We start from the raw sequence: 16,315 nt of genomic DNA, 5'->3' as shown, positions 1-16,315 counted from the left end.
AGGCGCCCCTCAGCGGTTTGCTGTGGGGCTGTCGCACCTGCCGGCAAGGACAGATGGAGCGGAGGGAGGAGGCAAGGGGCAGCTGCCTTCACGCATCACCCAGCAGACATTTCCTCCCGACCGCCCGGCAGTCGGCAGTCGGTGTCGCCACTCGGCAGGGAGCTCCTCTCCAGGTAAACGGTAAACCAGGGCAGCTGGGGCGTCCCGGGGCTGAGCAGGGAGGTCTAGGCTTTGCAGGCGGCTCTCCTCCTACACAGCAGCCTGGAGAGGCGCCTGCACCGGCCCCTGGATGCCAGACTGCCGCCCTCGTCCTGGCCGGGAGGACCGAGCAGCTGGGGGCTCGGCGGGGAGAGGGGGTGGGCAGGCCCCCACCCCCAGTCCCCACCCCCTCTGCGCTCCCAGGGCCACCAAGCCCCCCACAGTCCAGGGACAGAGCCAACCCTCGTCCCCAGCCTTGGGTCTCCGTTTTCTTACGAAGGCTCCCATGTCACATAAAACTTGTATTACACAATGTGTATGCTTTTATCTTATTAATCTGCCTTTTGTTATATGGATCCAGCCAAGAATTTAGAAAACATGTAAACAAACAAACAAACAAAAATCAACTGCCCTCGATGGTTTGGCTCAGTAAATAGAGTGAGGACCTGTGGACTGAAGGGTCCTGGGTTCGATTCTGGTCAGGGGCACATGCCCGGGTTGTGCCAGGCTTGCAGAATCAGCTGGTCAATGATTCTCTCTCATCATTGATATTTCTATCTCTCTCTCCCTCTCCCTTCCTCTCTGAAATCAATAAAAATATATTTTTAAAAAATCAACTGAGTACATTATTTTTTTTCCAGTTGCTCTTTTTTTAAATATTTTTATTGAGTTCAGAGAGGAAGGGAGAGGGAGAGAGAGATAGAAACATCAATGATGAGAGAGAATCATTGATTGACTGCCTCCTGCACACCCCACACTGGGGATCAAGCCCACCACCGGGTATGTGCCCTGACCGGGAATAGAACCGGTGACCTCTTGGTTCCTGAGTTGAAGCTCAACCGATGAGCCACACCCGGCTGGGCAACTGGGTACATTTTAAAGATCTTATTAACTTTATTCAATGAAGCAGGCAGCCTCCCGCCCAGCAGATGAAGGGGAGCTCCGAGGGGCTGCGGAAAAGGAAAGACCTTCACAGGCAGAAGGCAGCAGGAACAAGAAAGCTGTTCTAGGACGGAGCGAGCTGGGCATTGCAAGGTCACTTCCTGCAGGGTGGCAGGTCCGGCAGGCCCGTGACCTCACGAGTGCTGACCCGGGATCCTGGTTGACCGGCTGAGGTTCCATTTCTCAGGGAGCAGAAACTCTGCTTACGTTCCGTCTCGGTCCAGCGATGCAGAGCTGAGCGTAAACAGCGCCATTGGGGCTGTTGTCTTGTGTCTCACAAGTAGAAGAAGCATGTTTTTTCCTCCCTGACATAGGTGCTGCACGTGTTTAAAGGTTGTTCCCCACGCCACACACTTACCTCATTTCCTCACTCACCCCACGGCGAGTCTGGTCTCTGCTCTGCGTTCTGCTATAGACGCGCTGGCTGTTTGACGCCGCGAGACGCCAGGAGGAGGGCAGAAGCCGCACTGGCATTCGCTAGACATGGTGCCAGTGCTGCCGGTGGAAATCGGCTTCTTCCGGGGGCCCAGGCACAGGAAGGTGAGGTTAGTGGTGAGATTTAGTGAGCAAAGTGAAGGACCGCTTCCCGGTGCCCAGGCTCTCAGGCACGACTTTTCCCAGGAAGGGGACCGGGCCCTGAGCGGGTCTGCTGGGGTCAGCCGGTAATGAGCGTGTTTTTGTTTTGTTTTTGTGGGGTTTTTTGTTTCGTTTTTTGATGCGTGAAAGCAGTTTCATTACAGAAAAGCTCCCGGCTGCAGGCTGCCCCTGAGTGTGTTCTTGGCTCGGTGCAGGGAAGATGTCACATCACGGGTCCCGGTGACTGTTAGAGGACGTGTGCTAGCGCCGGGGACCTCACACAAGGAAGGGCGGGGAATGGGCCTCGGCCGGGCTGCTTTGGCTCACTAAGAAGTCAGAGAAAAGGGGGCTTTGGGGGCAGGTAGCCGGGCGGGGGGGGCGGGGGGTAGCCTGAGACCAACTGCCTCTGCCCGTTGCTGCCCTGGCCGCAGCCTCGTGGGGTCCCTAGAGTTTAGGAGATGCGGGCCTGTGGGGGGCAGGGGGCAGAGGCGCGGGCGGCCCCTGGGAAGGAGGGTGCCCGGGACCTTTGTTTGAGGGGCTTTATAGGCTGGGAGTTTGAGGGAACCGGCAGGGACTCTTCCTGCCCGCTTGGGGATGGAGTCCCCTTGGGGGAGCCCGCAGCTGTCCTCCGGGGGCCTGTGAATGCTGTGGCTTCCTAGTGAGTCAGGCTTCCTGTCCATTCCACTGGCTCCCGTAGCTAACCAGCCACCTGTGCTGACATGGCTGCGACACAACAGTGACAAAGGGCGGAAATGGTAGGGTAAGTAAAAATGAGAGCGAGTTTTCCCTGTTACCAAAATGGAAAGAGATCTTTTCTCCCCCTCTTTTTTCTTAGAGCAAACTTGTATTTGCAAGTACTTTGTCCTTTTAATAATACGCAAATCTGTTTAAAGGCTAAATAAGCCTTTTACCAGCATTAAAACCCAGGAATTTTTTTTTCCAGAAGGGCCTGGGAGTCAACTCTTCAATATCAACACCAACTCCCATCTCCTTGTCACCTGGGCCTGTAGCTGAGACACCTTGACAGCCAGCTCCTTATAGATACAGGTTCTAAGTTTCCTTCAGACAAGGCTGTGCCAGCACAGGTGCCAGCCAGGCCCCGGAGCAGTTACTAGAGGCTGAACTAGGAAGGCACACAGAGCAGGTGCCGCTGCCAAGCCCTAGGCCGAGTCCTCATGCCTGAGAACACGCATGTGCTGGGTTGTATCTGCTTGGCTGTATGAAAATGGTGGGGTTTCTTTTCTCTCTTTGTAATCTCCTTTATAAATAGGAGATTACGTGTGACACCGGTATCCAACATTTCTGTTCGGGTCCGAGTTCGTTGTCTCACGAAATGGAAGAATGAGTTCAGGGACAAAGAGACGCGTGAAAGCCAAGTGTTCTTACATAAAGACGCCCTGCTGCAGGGCGGGGACCCAGGTGGGCCGCCGGCAGCTCCTTTGTCTAGAGGTTGATATGCGCCCTGCTAACTTCCCATTGGCTGGTTCTAAAAATGTGGCCCCAGCAATGGCCATACATTTTACATACACATCAGGGCTTGGGCTCATTTTCTGGGCCCTGGGTGTTCAGCCTGGGGTCAGGGCCCTTTGTTCTGGCGATTTTACATGGGACAGGATGTGGCTGACGAACTGGTTTCTGCTCACGGGGTTCAGCTGCTCCTCCCTTTCATATCCCTCTCCCACGGTCCCACCCCTAACTGCCTGGCCTGCTCCTAACTCCTCAACACAGCCCAGTCTGGTTTAATGCTTATTCAATACCAAAACTATCTCTTCTCTACATTTACGGTGGTTTTCTAGAAAACCTCCGCAAACGGCAGATTTTTAAAAATTTCCCTCGACAGCACAGGGTCTGCCCCCCATGTTATCGCGGGAGAGTTTTACCAAACGCTGTGCCAGCGCTTGCGGCGGACCCAGCAGTGCTTCCGTAAGGCCTCCCCCCAGCCATGGGCGCGGCAGGTTTTTGTTGGAGCACCACCCCCTTCAGGGGACAAATCTCTGTCTAGTTAGAGTAGAGGAGGCTGTAATGTGGTAATAAATAAGCCCACGTATCGCACTGTGGAGTCTGAACGAGTCGCCCCAAGTGGTGCCTCTGTAGCAGATCGCTCTGTGCTAGAGGCGGCTTTAGCCACGGGCTCGAGAGAAACTTCTGTCCCTCCCTGACTTCCTAGAAGGACTTGAATGAAGAACCCTGCCCACCAGGGGAGATTACCAGAGATAATTTTTGAAAATATATTTTTATTGATTTCAGAGAGGAAGGGAGAGGGAGAGAGAGATAGAAACATCAATGATGAGAGAAGAGCAATGATTGGCTGCTTTCTGCATGCCCCCCACTAGGGATGGAGCCCACAGCTCAGGCATGTGCCCTGACTGGGAATCGAACCGTGACCTCCTGGTTCATGACTCCAACCACTGAGCCACGCTGGCCAGGCAGAGATTTCTTTTGACGTATCTATAGGGCAGGGCAAGCTTCTATTTCCTAACATCCGCCCTTCCTGTTGTCCTGCCATGGCCTGGCAAGACCCCAAGGTGCACCTCCTCACCCCCAGCTCTGGTGTCTTACAACCTAGGTCCCCCTTCCCTCCAAGCCCCTCCTGCGTGTGGCGTCTCCGGCTCTCATGGGCTCTTCTTGCTCATGACATGGTTTCATGCAGTCAGGGGCCCTGCTCCATGCGGTCACGGTGCTGCTATAACAAAACACAGTACCAGGTGGCTAAAAGCAGCAAACACTTACCTCACAGTTCCGAGTATCGGGAGCCCGAGATCCTGGGGCCAGCAAATGCGGTGAGATGCTGAGACAGGCTAGTAAGCCAGGACCGCGCAATAGAGAAACTGACATAGTTAAAAGGCCACGCAGTAAATCTCAAACTCCTGTCTCCCCTGCCCAAGGTCACTTAGGAATACTGGCTTATACTTCTCCTCCCAACCAGAGGGAAAATAGCTTAAGTCACCCGCCTCAGGGAGACAGACAGCAGAAATCCAATCCAGTGCTCTTTGTGCCAACCACACCCAAGGACAGATAAGTCAGAGAAATAAATCTCTCTCTTTTTCTTTCTTTCTTTTTTTTTTTTTTTTTGTGCATCAGCATAAAGCTATTGAATTTTATTGAGATCCCCCCCATAAGATCTCCCCTAAACTCTCAGTCTTTAAAACTCTCCTGGCCAGTGTGCTAAGTGGTTAGAGCACCAGCCCTTGCAGCAAAGGGGCTCCTGTTGCAGGTTCAATTCCTAGTCAGGGCTCATGCAGGAGACAACCAATCAATGTGTCTCTCTCACATCATTGTTTTTCTGTGTGTGTGTGTGTGTGTGTGTGTGTGTCTCATAAGCAATGGAAAAAATATCCTCATGTGAGGATTAACAGCAACAACAACAAAACACTCATGAGAAAGGACCCAGCATGCCCTCCCTCCCAGGAGACACCCCACATTTCCCATCACCTTCCCTCCCCCTCAGAGCGTTACCTTTCCCTCTCCTAAGCTCCAAGGGCCCTTCTTTTGCTCCTGTAGCTTGTTTCCTGAGCCCACGCAGCCCATCTGGCTCACTTCCTTCTGTAATGTTCTAATTAAACTTTCTTTTGTAATTTGAGCTCCTGGCTCTGAATTCTTTCTTTGCTGAGCTCAAGAACCCAGGTCCAAAAAAAAAAGGGGCAACATCTGTAATATTTTCAACAATAAAGATTAAAAAAAAAGAAGAAGAACCAAGGCCCAACCTCACTGATAACAACTGGTGCCGTTTTGCCGCCAACATCGCTGGTAACAGAAGCTGATGAGATCCCGCTTCCCGGCTCATCGGTGGCCATGTCCCCACCTGGTGGAAGCACTGATCCCACGCGTGGGGGCTCCACCCTCATGGCCTAGTCACCCCAAAGGCCGCACCACCTAATTGTATCACAGGGAGGACTGATGCCAACATGAGTTTGAGGAAATCGAGCATTCAGTCCAAGCAGGGCTGTGTCCCTTTGTGCTGTGGTACTGCCGTCTTCAACAGGAGGGAGCCCTCAGAAGCAGGAACTGAAAGTAAGCCGCCGGATCTCCACCCCAGAAACTTGTCACACAAGAATCTTAAAGTACCTTGGAGTGACCTTCCACAGGGCAGAGAGGAGAAGCCAGCTACGTCAGCTTGCGGCTGACCCCTGGGACAGCGTCACCTAGGCTCTTGTGAATTAAAGTTGGAAGCCAGAGGTTCCCCCTAACTGGGCTGGGACCGAGAGGCCAAGGCTTGGAGTCTGGCTAGACTGGGAGAGGGCTCACTTGAGCAAGGAATTTGGCACCAGAAAACTTGGGTTCAAGTTTTCTGGCTTCTCTTGGACTAGTTGTTTCAACTGGTCACATCATTCCTCTGAGCTTCTGTAAAAATAAGTACTCTAGCCCTGGTCGGCGTGGCTCAGTTGGTTGAGCACCATCCCAGGTACTAAGAGGTTGCCAGCTCGATTCCCATTAAGGCACATGCTTGGGTTGTGGGCTCCAGCCCTAGGAGGGGCGTGCAGGAGGCAGCCAATTGATGTTTCTCTCCCTCGCTCTCTAAAATCAATGAAAACATATTTTAAAAAATAAGCCCTGATCGGTTTGGCTCAGTGGATAGAGCTTCGGCCTACAGACTCAAGGGTCCCGGGTTCGATTCCGGTCAAGGGCATGTACTTTGGCTGCGGGCACATACCCAGTGGGGAGTGTGCAGGAGGCAGCTGATCAAGGTTTCTCTCTCATTGATGTTTCTAGCTCTCTATCCCTCTCCCTTCCTCTCTGTAAAAAAAATCAATAAAATATATTTTAAAAAAATAAGTACATGCTGCATGAGGCGGTTTTGAGGCTGAGGAGAGATGGTGTTTGGGGAAATGCTTGGAGAGCTAGAAGGCACAGCCCTGGCCAGTGTGGCCCAGTGGTAGGGCATCGGGCCTGCACACCAAAGGCTCTCTCTCAGGTCTGATTGCAGATCAAGGGCACATACTTGGGTTGCAGGTTCGTCCCCTGGCCCCTGTCAACCAATGGATGTGTCTCTCTCACACAGATGTTTCTCTGTGTGTGTGTGTCTCTCTCTCCCTCCCTGCATCACTCTCTGAAAACCAATGAAAAAAAGGCCGGGGCGAGAATTAAGAAGAGAACTATCAGGCACAAGACAAACAGCACTTCATAGATTCCTCTTGCCTCTGCGGAGCGCGACCCCCTGTGACCCCGTGTCCCCTCCCGAAGACAGGGAGTGGCCGCTGCAGTTCCTTCCAGCGCCACTGGGTGGACTCTAGCTAAGCACAACCCCTGCCTGGGTGGCTCCTCAATGCCACCCACACCCCCACGTCCGAACCCTGCGCCCCAGGTCTGGGAGATTTTGCAGCTCTATGTCCGCCAGATGGAGGGACCGACGAGATGCTTTCAGGGAGCCTTTCTCAGCAAATTCCTCGCCAAGTGTGGGCCCGCCCCGCGGGCTCCGCCCTCAGGTCCGCTCGGCCCTTCATCTCCACCCACCGGTGCTCCACCCTGGCTGAGAGGCTTCTCCGCTCACTGTGTTGCCCCCATCTCACTAACTGCAACCTCTACGGCTGAGCCAGGCGTCCCGGCCGGTCCTCCGCCTCTGCCCCCCGACACTGCCTCCTAGAGCCGGACTGGGGGCGGGGGCAAGAAATCCCCAAGAGGAGCATCTCAGTGTCAGCACAGCGAGGCCGCGTCTGGGAGGAGCCCTGGCTGCAGATCAGGCGTTCGGGCCCCTGCTTTGCTGTCACCAGCTGGGGGGCCTTAGCCGAGACTTCTTCTCTCTGCGTTTGCACCTGTGGAAGGCGGGGTGCGGACACCACGGCCACTGCGGCGACTCTGAGCTGGCGGCCCGGGTCAGGGGGAGACGCCCCATGAACCCTCAGCCGCCCGGCCCCACAGAAGTGGCCTGGCCCCCTCTCTCCACTCCAGCAAGCACTTCCCACTAGACCTCCACTCTCCTCCTGCCAGGACGGAGGCCGGTGGTCACCTGACCACAGGCCCATCTGAAGCAGCAGGGACCCAGGGAGCAAGACCCAAGTCCGAGTGGACAAGCCTTTGGCCTGATCCCTCCTACAATCCCGCAGCCCCCCCCCCCCCTGCCCCGTGGGGGCCTCGGACACGCAGCTCCCAGGTCTCTTGAATTTCATGCGTCCTCTTCCCGTCCATGAGTCCCCATAATGGAGCGGTTGGTCCACCTCCTCCTGCCCCAAACCCTCTGGGGGCTGAAGAGAACTGTTTCGATAACTGACTGGGAAGCGAGCATTCAAGCACACATTTTATTTTTCGTACAATGTGCCCATCAACTTTTTAAGTTCAATAGCTTGGCAGTCTTCCTGGCAGGGCCTCCTGGCCCCCTGGGAGGCCCTGGGCCCTCAGGCTCCCTGTGGGCTGCACCCAGGCCTCCTGCTGACCTGGAGCAGAGGGTCTCCCCACAGGCTGGTGGGGGCACAGGATTGAGCGTGCTCCCTCGCTGAAGCTCGAGCACTTTCGCAGATGCTCCCGGGGCCGTCTGTGCAGAGCGGATGCAATTGCAGGGGTTTCATCTTTGGCAGCGAGCCCGGCGCCGGGGTGGCACCCCACACAAAGCACAGGCACACTGCACCTGACCAGCGTGACAAAGGGCACAGCCCGAGGCCCCGCTGCAGACTCCCCGAGGTGCAGGAGCAGGGACACCCCCTGCTGGGCAGCTTGGGAGCAGTCCCAGGGACAGCTTTCTCCACCCCAGGGGTCAGGCCACTTTAGTGCTCCCCAATACTGATCACCAAGGTCGCTGAGCCCAGGGCTGCCCCCATCTGAAAGGACAGGCCCTCTCCCCCCGGGAGGTCCAGCTCGCTCAGCCCCCCGCCGGGGGTAAGCCAGGGCGGGGAGGGTGGAGCAAACAACCGCTGGGGACACGTGGTCAGGTTTATTTGGGTCAGTGGCCAGTCAGCAATCGCCTGCAGCCAAAAACAGGCCCTACATCCTACTTACCACCCCACCACTGCTCCTGCCCCTGGGCCCCTCCCCGGGATCCCTGGATTCTCCAGCTCAGCCAGCCACCCAGACCTGGGCATTCACTAGGGCAGCGTGGACATGGGGGTCCTCGGAACCCCCCTTCCTTCCCTCCCGCCTCGCATCCCTCCCTCCTTTCCTGTCTCCTGGGGCTGTTACTCTCCCCGGAGCAGCGGCTCTCGGTCCCCCTCCTGCAGCCTCTCCTCCTCCTCCTTCTCCATGCAGCCCAAGGTGGCAGCCAGCCCAGCACCCACGCCACCCCCAACCACGGCGGCCCCTGTGGCCCCCACCGCAGCTCCGGCAGCCACCATCCCGGCCTCCGCGGCCAGTGCCGCTGCGGCCATGCCTGCGCCCACCACGCCCCCCGCCAGGCCCATGAGCCCGGCCCCCACGGCCCCGCCCACGGCGGCCAGGTGGCCGCAGAAGCGCATGGTGTAGGTGTCCATGAAGGCCCTGGCCTGGGCCTGCAGCTCAGCCTCCAGGGCCTCCAGGGCCTGCGCGCTGCCCTGGCACCGCAAGGCCGCTCCGTGGCGCGCCAGGATGGCGTCTTTCTGGGCAGCGAGGAGGCTCCTCATGGTGTCTGGCAGGACTCGGAGCGCAGAGAATATGCGCTTGGTGGCCACGTCCTATGTCGGCGGAGAAAGAGGGCTCCCTGACCAGGAGGCTCGAGAGCCTCTCCCCCACGGCCCCGCCTCGCTGGGCACCTGTGCCCCACACAGGCCGGGCCCCACCTGCTGCCGCACGTACTCCTTAAACTCCTTCTTGGCAGCTTCCACCATCCTCAGGTCGTGCAGCTGGGCGGCCATCTGTCCACAGGAAAGCCCAGGCTGCCTCTCCTTCCTCCCGGGCCCCCGCCCTGCCCCGTCCCCCGTCCCCCGTCCCCCTGGGTCCCCCGGGAGCTCTGTACCTCATCCGGAGAGGCAAAGCCGGGCCCTGGCCGCCCCATCCAGCCAGAGAGGTTCTGCGGAAACATCGTGAGGGGTCAGGGCGGGAGGGGCGGGCACGCTCTGGGCCTTTGGAGAGGCGTCACACCTTGATTTCCTGAGCGAGCTGCTGCCCTGTGAGCAGGCGGCCGTCCCCCCTGGCCACCGGGCGTCCCTCACTCCAGTCCCCCTGGCAGCGGCTCTTGGCATGCTGCGGGGCGGCACTCAGCACGTCCGCGATGTAGGCCCGCAGCGGGCAGGCTTCGTCCTCCGGGCCTGAGAAGAGACTCACTGAGGGCCGCTGCAAGGGGAGGGGGCCGGGACCTGCTGGGGGGAGGGGGGACCTGCTGAGGGAGGAGGGTCCGGTCGCTAGAGGAGGGCAAGCTGGGGGCCTTTGCTGCTGCGACACTCACTGCCCGGGCTCCCGTGGTCTCTGCCGGCCCATGGTCGCCGCAGAGCAGGCAGCAGGCAGTAGCGGGCTCGCCTCCCTCGCAGCAGCGCCCGGACCCTGGGGTATTTGCCAGGCTTCGGAGAGACGGAGGAGGAGATCTCTGAGCTGCGGCCCAGCCCCCTTCCTCGCTGACCCACAGGACCCTCGCCTCGGCCTGCCGCCCGCCCGCAGCCCGCCCTCCGCACACTCACCCCGAGGGCGTCCCCCGCGGGCCCCCGCCCTGCCTGGTTGGGGCGGAGTGAGTCACGAACGAGGAGATCCAGGCGCTGGAAGAGAAGGGCTCCTGACACCGGCAGCCAGCGGGTGTCCGGGTCTGAGTGACGAGTCCAGAAACGGGGATCTCACCTGGATGGGCACCATCCCATAATGCCTGCCCATCACCTCAGCCACGTGGACAAACATCTAGAGGCAACGAGGGTCACAGCTGGGCCACCCAGGGTGGCCGCCCGCCCGCCCCAGGGGCCCACAGGACCATGCACGCTCCCAGCCTCCCTCCCACCGGGCGTCTCGGGCTTCATCCTCTGCCTCGAACCCACCAAGCCAGGTCAGGGGAGGCTGGGTCGGAACCGGGGGGCACCCGATTCCGGCTGGTCCCCCCGCTGGCCTTACGGTCAGGCAGGGACGGGGTGGCACCCCAACACCAGATGACTCCTCACCTCCAGGTATTCGAGGTCTGCGTCCATCAGCTCCTGGGAAGTGCTGAGGATCTGGAACAAGAGCAAATGGAAGAGGGTGTGCGAAGGCAGAGACACTGGGCAGACCCCAGTGAGGAGGGCGCTCCCAGTCCGGCTGTGGGTCTCGGGACCTGGGAGAGCGCAGCCCAGGGTCCGCACAGCCTGTGGGACCGCAGGCAGGCGGGATGACCCTGACCTTCAACGGCCCCCCAGCGACTTCAACCTCCTTTAGAACAAGCGATGCTCCCACCTTCACCGACTGGGGCATCCTTCCCTGGCAGGGACATCCCAGAATCTGCAGGGCCCCGGACACAAAAGCCTGCGAGACCGAGTGCCCGCCCGGCTCTGAGGGCCAGACCCAGCAAGGCGCCCCGGGGCCAGGAGGCAGCGCCTCACCTGGTAGGAGCTCAGCATCATGATGAGGGCGCACAGCTTGGTCCTTGTCTCTCGGCTCAGCTCAGGGCTCATGGCGTCCCCCGTGTCCACCAGAAACACAGCCACCTGTGCAGGGCGGGCAGACTGCGGGCGAGCCTGCCTCCGGCCTCCGCATGGCTCCTCGTCCGCCCCAGCTCTCCTCCGTCCTCCTCCCCTTGGCCCATCTCAGCTCCTCCCTCCCCTGCCCTCCCTGCCCAACCTTGACCTCCTGGGCCTTCCCTCACCTCCCGCCCCTCCTTCCCCAGCAGGAAGGGGTGGCTCCACATCCGCACGCCCCGGTCAAGGCTGTCGGCGCCCCATCTGCACCCCGGCAGGGCGCCCCCTCCGCTCGGCCAGCCCTCGCCCGCCTCCTGCGGGGCAGGGGAGGGCATCAGGGTGCGTCCAGCCCGCTCCCCCCGAGCCACCCAGCCCCGCGGAGCCCACCCGCGCCAGGCCCGGCAGCCCCCGGAGCAGGCCGTCGAGGAGCAGGGTCTTCCCGGAGCGCGGCGCCCCCAGCACGGCGAGGAGGCAGACGGGGGTGTCCCGGGCCAGCGGGTGCTTCAGGCAGCGGTTGACGGCCCCCATCCTCAGCCGCGGGCCTCCAGCGGCGCCGACCCGCACCAGCAGCAGCGGCTCCGGCTCCGGCCGCGCGCAGCTCTCCTGCCCGAGGAGGGGGGTCCTTCAGCGCCCGCTTGCGCGTCCCCAGCTGGTGCGTCCAACACCCCCATTCTCAGCGGCGCCCCAGGACACCCCGCGCCTCAGGACACCCGGCGCCCCAGGACATACAGAGCCACCCCTCTCGGACCCACCCACCCCGCCAGGGGGCCTGGTCCTGACCTGCACGGCGGGCGGCGGCCTCCGCAGCAGGCGCCCCATCCTCTCCTCCAGGCCCCGGAGGCCCTTCCGCCGGCAGCCCCTGCGGCGCTGGGAGCACCGGCTGCGGGCGTCGGGGCCGTGGTCCCGCGAGGGCTCGCGCCGCTGCTCCGGGCAGAGGGCGCAGGTGGGCGGCTCCGGAGGCGCCCCGGGCCGGGACCCCAGGCCCCACTCCAGCCTGGGGGACGGTGCGTGGTGCCTGGGGTGGGGGCAGACGGGTCATTTGAGAGCAGCATGTGGGGCCGGGACTCAGGGTCAGAACCGGGGCAGCAGAGAGCTGCCTGGAGGGTGAAACCTTGGCTCTCAGACCAAGTGCCGCCTGGGCAAGGCTGCCTCCACCCGGCCTCCCTCAGTGCCCAGCAGGCGGGCAGTGCCGGCCACGTGCGGCCATCGAGTGAGCTGATGCGATGGTGTGCCAGGCACTGCACCTGCATCCCATCAGCATCTACACCCCTCCCAGCGCCTGCACCCCATCAGCATCTGCACCCCACCCAGCGCCTACATCCCACCCAGCACCTGCACCCCATCAGCACCTGCACCCCACCAGTGCCTGCTCCCCATCAGTACCTGGACCCCATCCAGCGCCTGCTCCCCACCAGTACCTGCACCCCATCCAGCGCCTGCACCCCACCCAGCACCTGCACCCCATCAGTGCCTGCACCACATCAGCGCCTGCACCCCACCCAGCGCCTGCTTCCCACCCTGCACCCCATCAGCGCCTACATCCCACCCAGCATCTACACCCCATCAGCGCCTGCACCCCACCCAGCGCCTGCACCCCACCAGTGCCTACACCCCACCCAGCGCCTACATCCCACCCAGTGCCTGCACCCCACCAGTGCCTGCACCCCATCAGCGCCTGCACCCCACCCAGCGCCAGCATCCCACCCAGCTCCTGCACCCCATCAGCGCCTGCACCCCACCCAGCGCCTACACCCCACCCAGCGCCAGCACCCCACCCAGCGCCTGCACCCCACCCAGCTCCTGCACCCCATCAGTGCCTGCACCCCACCCAGCGCCAGCACCCCACCCAGCGCCAGCACCCCACCCAGCGCCTGCACCCCACCCAGCTCCTGCACCCCATAGTGCCTGCACCCCACCCAGCGCCTACACCCCACCCAGCGCCAGCACCCCACCCAGCGCCTGCACCCCACCCAGCTCCTGCACCCCATCAGCGCCTGCACCCCACCCAGCACCTGCACCCCATCAGTGCCTGCACCCCATCAGCGCCTGCACCCCACCCAGCGCCTGCTTCCCACCCTGCACCCCATCAGCGCCTACATCCCACCCAGCATCTACACCCCATCAGCGCCTGCACCCCACCCAGCGCCTGCACCCCACCAGTGCCTACACCCCACCCAGCGCCTACATCCCACCCAGTGCCTGCACCCCACCAGTGCCTGCACCCCATCAGCGCCTGCACCCCACCCAGCGCCAGCATCCCACCCAGCTCCTGCACCCCATCAGCGCCTGCACCCCACCCAGCGCCTACACCCCACCCAGCGCCTGCACCCCACCCAGCTCCTGCACCCCATCAGTGCCTGCACCCCACCCAGCGCCAGCACCCCACCCAGCGCCAGCACCCCACCCAGCGCCTGCACCCCACCCAGCTCCTGCACCCCATCAGTGCCTGCACCCCACCCAGCGCCTACACCCCACCCAGCGCCAGCACCCCACCCAGCGCCTGCACCCCACCCAGCTCCTGCACCCCATCAGTGCCTGCACCCCACCCAGCGCCAGCACCCCACCCAGCGCCTGCACCCCACCCAGTTCCTGCACCCCATCAGCGCCTGCACCCCACCCAGTGCCTGCACCCCACCAGCGCCTGCACCCCACCCAGCTCCTGCACCCCATCAGCGCCTGCACCCCACCCAGCGCCTGCACCCCACCCAGTGCGTATACCCCACCCAGCGCCTGCACCCCACCAGCGCCTGCACCCCATCAGCGCCTGCACCCCACCCAGCACCTGGCACAAATGCTCGTGAAAACCTCACCCATAGCCCCCTGATGCCAGGGCTCCCTGGAGGAGTTAGGGCCGCCTAAGGAGTGATCCCTTCTTCAGCCTCCTAAACACCCTGGAGGTGGGATCCGAGGGTGGGGCCCTGGTGGTGGGGCAGAGGCCTGGTTCTTAGAGGCTCCACGCTCCCCGTCTGGGCTCCAATCGGCCTCCCGGCAGCACCCGCCATTTCCGGCACCACCTCCTCTCCAGATCCGGGCAGATCCAACCTGGAGCTCCCTCCCGGGACAGCGCAGCCCGTGTTCCCGCCCGGCCGGCCTGGGAGGCCTGCACCCACATCCAGCAGGCCCCACCGCTCACCAACTGTTGCTGCTGTTTCCCATGAAGCTCTGTTTCCTCTCCTTGGAGAGAATTTGGCAGGGAAATAACAAAAACGTTATTTAGAAAAGAATCCAGATCCCTGTCTCAGTCCTGAGTCCTGAGTTCATGGCCTCTCCCTCGCCCCTCTGCGCCCCGCCCCGTCCAGGGAGGCCCTTCCCACCCCCATTCTCTCCCCACATCTGAGGAGAAGACTTGCCTGTTTGCCAAACCGGTGACAAAGGGAAATGACTGAGAAGGCGGACCTGGGCATGGGAGGCTGGGAGTGGGGATGGGTCCGGAGGCCGGGGCCAGGGCGGAGGCCCAGAGACCTGGCGCAGCGGAGGATGGAAGGGCTGGTGGCTGTGCAGGTGGAGGGTGTGGGGATGGTCTCCCCGAGAGCCGGCTGTCAGAGCTGAAGAATAGATGTGATGGTCGGTCGGTCGGGAAGAGGAGGCTGCCCCTGGACTCGCCCGGGGAGGAGGCAGGGCTGCCGGAACAAGCCCGGAGGAGGGAGGGACCGGCCGGCTCCGAGTCCCTGGCAGAGGCTGGGATGCTGGGATGTGGCAGGCAAAGTGGTGAGTCACCATGGAGACGGGAAAGACAAGGGCAGGGGGGGAGGGTGCATGCTCCATTTTCCCGTCAGACTGCACTTGAAACACACTCCAAGCCGCGGCTTCCCCAGAAGACTGCACGGACTGGTCACACCCAGGCAGCAGCCTGGTCACTCTGGCTGCCGCGTGGACAACAGGTTAGAGGACAGGGCGGGAGGGAGGCCCAGCTGCCCAGCAGAGCCCCCATCCCAGGCCTGGGCAACCGCAGGGCTCACTGCGAGGCACAGGGAGAGGGGCAGCGGCGAGGGAGGGCACCCTGCCGAGAGCCCGTGCCCCTGGGGGAGAGCCCGTGCCCCTGGAGGAGAGCCCGTGCCCCTGGAGGAGAGCCCGTGCCCCTGGGGGAGAGCCCGTGCCCCTGGAGGAGAGCCCGTGCCCCTGGGGGAGAGCCCGTGCCCCTGGAGGAGAGCCCGTGCCCCTGGGGGAGAGCCCGTGCCCCTGGAGGAGAGCCGGTGCCCCTGGGGGAGAGCCCGTGCCCCTGGAGGAGAGCCGGTGCCCCTGGGGGAGAGCCCGTGCCCCTGGGGGAGAGCCCGTGCCCCTGGAGGAGAGCCGGTGCCCCTGGGGGAGAGCCCGTGCCCCTGGAGGAGAGCCCGTGCCCCTGGAGGAGAGCCCGTGCCCCTGGGGGAGAGCCCGTGCCCCTGGGGGAGAGCCCGTGCCCCTGGGGGAGAGCCCGTGCCCCTGGAGGAGAGCCGGTGCCCCTGGGGGAGAGCCCGTGCCCCTGGGGGAGAGCCCGTGCCCCTGGAGGAGAGCCGGTGCCCCTGGGGGAGAGCGCGTGCCCCTGGGGGAGAGCCCGTGCCCCTGGAGGAGAGCCGGTGCCCCTGGAGGAGAGCCCGTGCCCCTGGGGGAGAGCCCGTGCTCCGAGGAGGGCCCGTGCCCCTGGGGGAGAGCCCGTGCCCCTGGAGGAGAGCCCGTGCCCCTGGGGGAGAGCCCGTGCCCCTGGGGGAGAGCCCGTGCCCCTGGGGGAGAGCCCGTGCTCCGAGGAGGGCCCGTGCCCCTGGGGGAGAGCCCGTGCCCCTGGGGGAGAGCCCGTGCCCCTGGAGGAGAGCCCGTGCCCCTGGAGGAGAGCCCGTGCCCCTGGGGGAGAGCCCGTGCCCCTGGGGGAGAGCCCGTGCCCCTGGGGGAGAGCCCGTGCTCCGAGGAGGGCCCCGGCCCAGGGACACCGGTGGTGGCGGTCAGGCAGGGACAGCCCCACCGTATCCTCTGGCCACAGGCCTGTGAGCGCTTCTAGCTCCGGGGACAGCTGCAACCTGATGAGAAAATGAGTCTAAACTGCGAAAGAAACTGTCAAATCCGAGTAGTGCCGCTTAACTCAGTGTCTGCTGCCGCCATCATGTCCTCCGGTGACCACGGCCGCACTGCCTTCTGGGAAGTCAGATTCCAGTCACGAGTGC

The 16,315-nt window shown here is 62.4% G+C and overlaps 1 protein-coding gene across 1 annotated transcript; it reads right to left on the bottom strand.

Annotated features, from left to right (window-relative positions):
• Window positions 1-7,935: 7,935 nt before the first annotated feature.
• Window positions 7,936-14,982, bottom strand: RNF112 (ring finger protein 112). Its single transcript, XM_059668443.1, has 14 exons — window positions 14,534-14,982; window positions 14,317-14,357; window positions 11,964-12,198; window positions 11,571-11,786; window positions 11,372-11,497; window positions 11,109-11,213; window positions 10,695-10,745; window positions 10,384-10,440; window positions 10,230-10,304; window positions 10,001-10,112; window positions 9,697-9,863; window positions 9,572-9,625; window positions 9,396-9,470; window positions 7,936-9,290 (listed from the first exon to the last, which is right to left on the bottom strand). Exons 1-14 carry the CDS (start codon window positions 14,585-14,587, stop codon window positions 8,820-8,822), a joined length of 1,839 nt encoding a protein of 612 aa, XP_059524426.1. The 5' UTR covers window positions 14,588-14,982; the 3' UTR covers window positions 7,936-8,819.
• Between the last annotated feature and the right edge of the window lie 1,333 nt (window positions 14,983-16,315).

Source organism: Myotis daubentonii, chromosome 16, assembly GCF_963259705.1.
Source record: "Myotis daubentonii chromosome 16, mMyoDau2.1, whole genome shotgun sequence".
NCBI classification, from domain to species: Eukaryota; Metazoa; Chordata; class Mammalia; order Chiroptera; family Vespertilionidae; genus Myotis; species Myotis daubentonii.
Note: the sequence above shows the minus strand (reverse complement) of the source record. Positions and strands in the feature narration are given on the sequence as shown.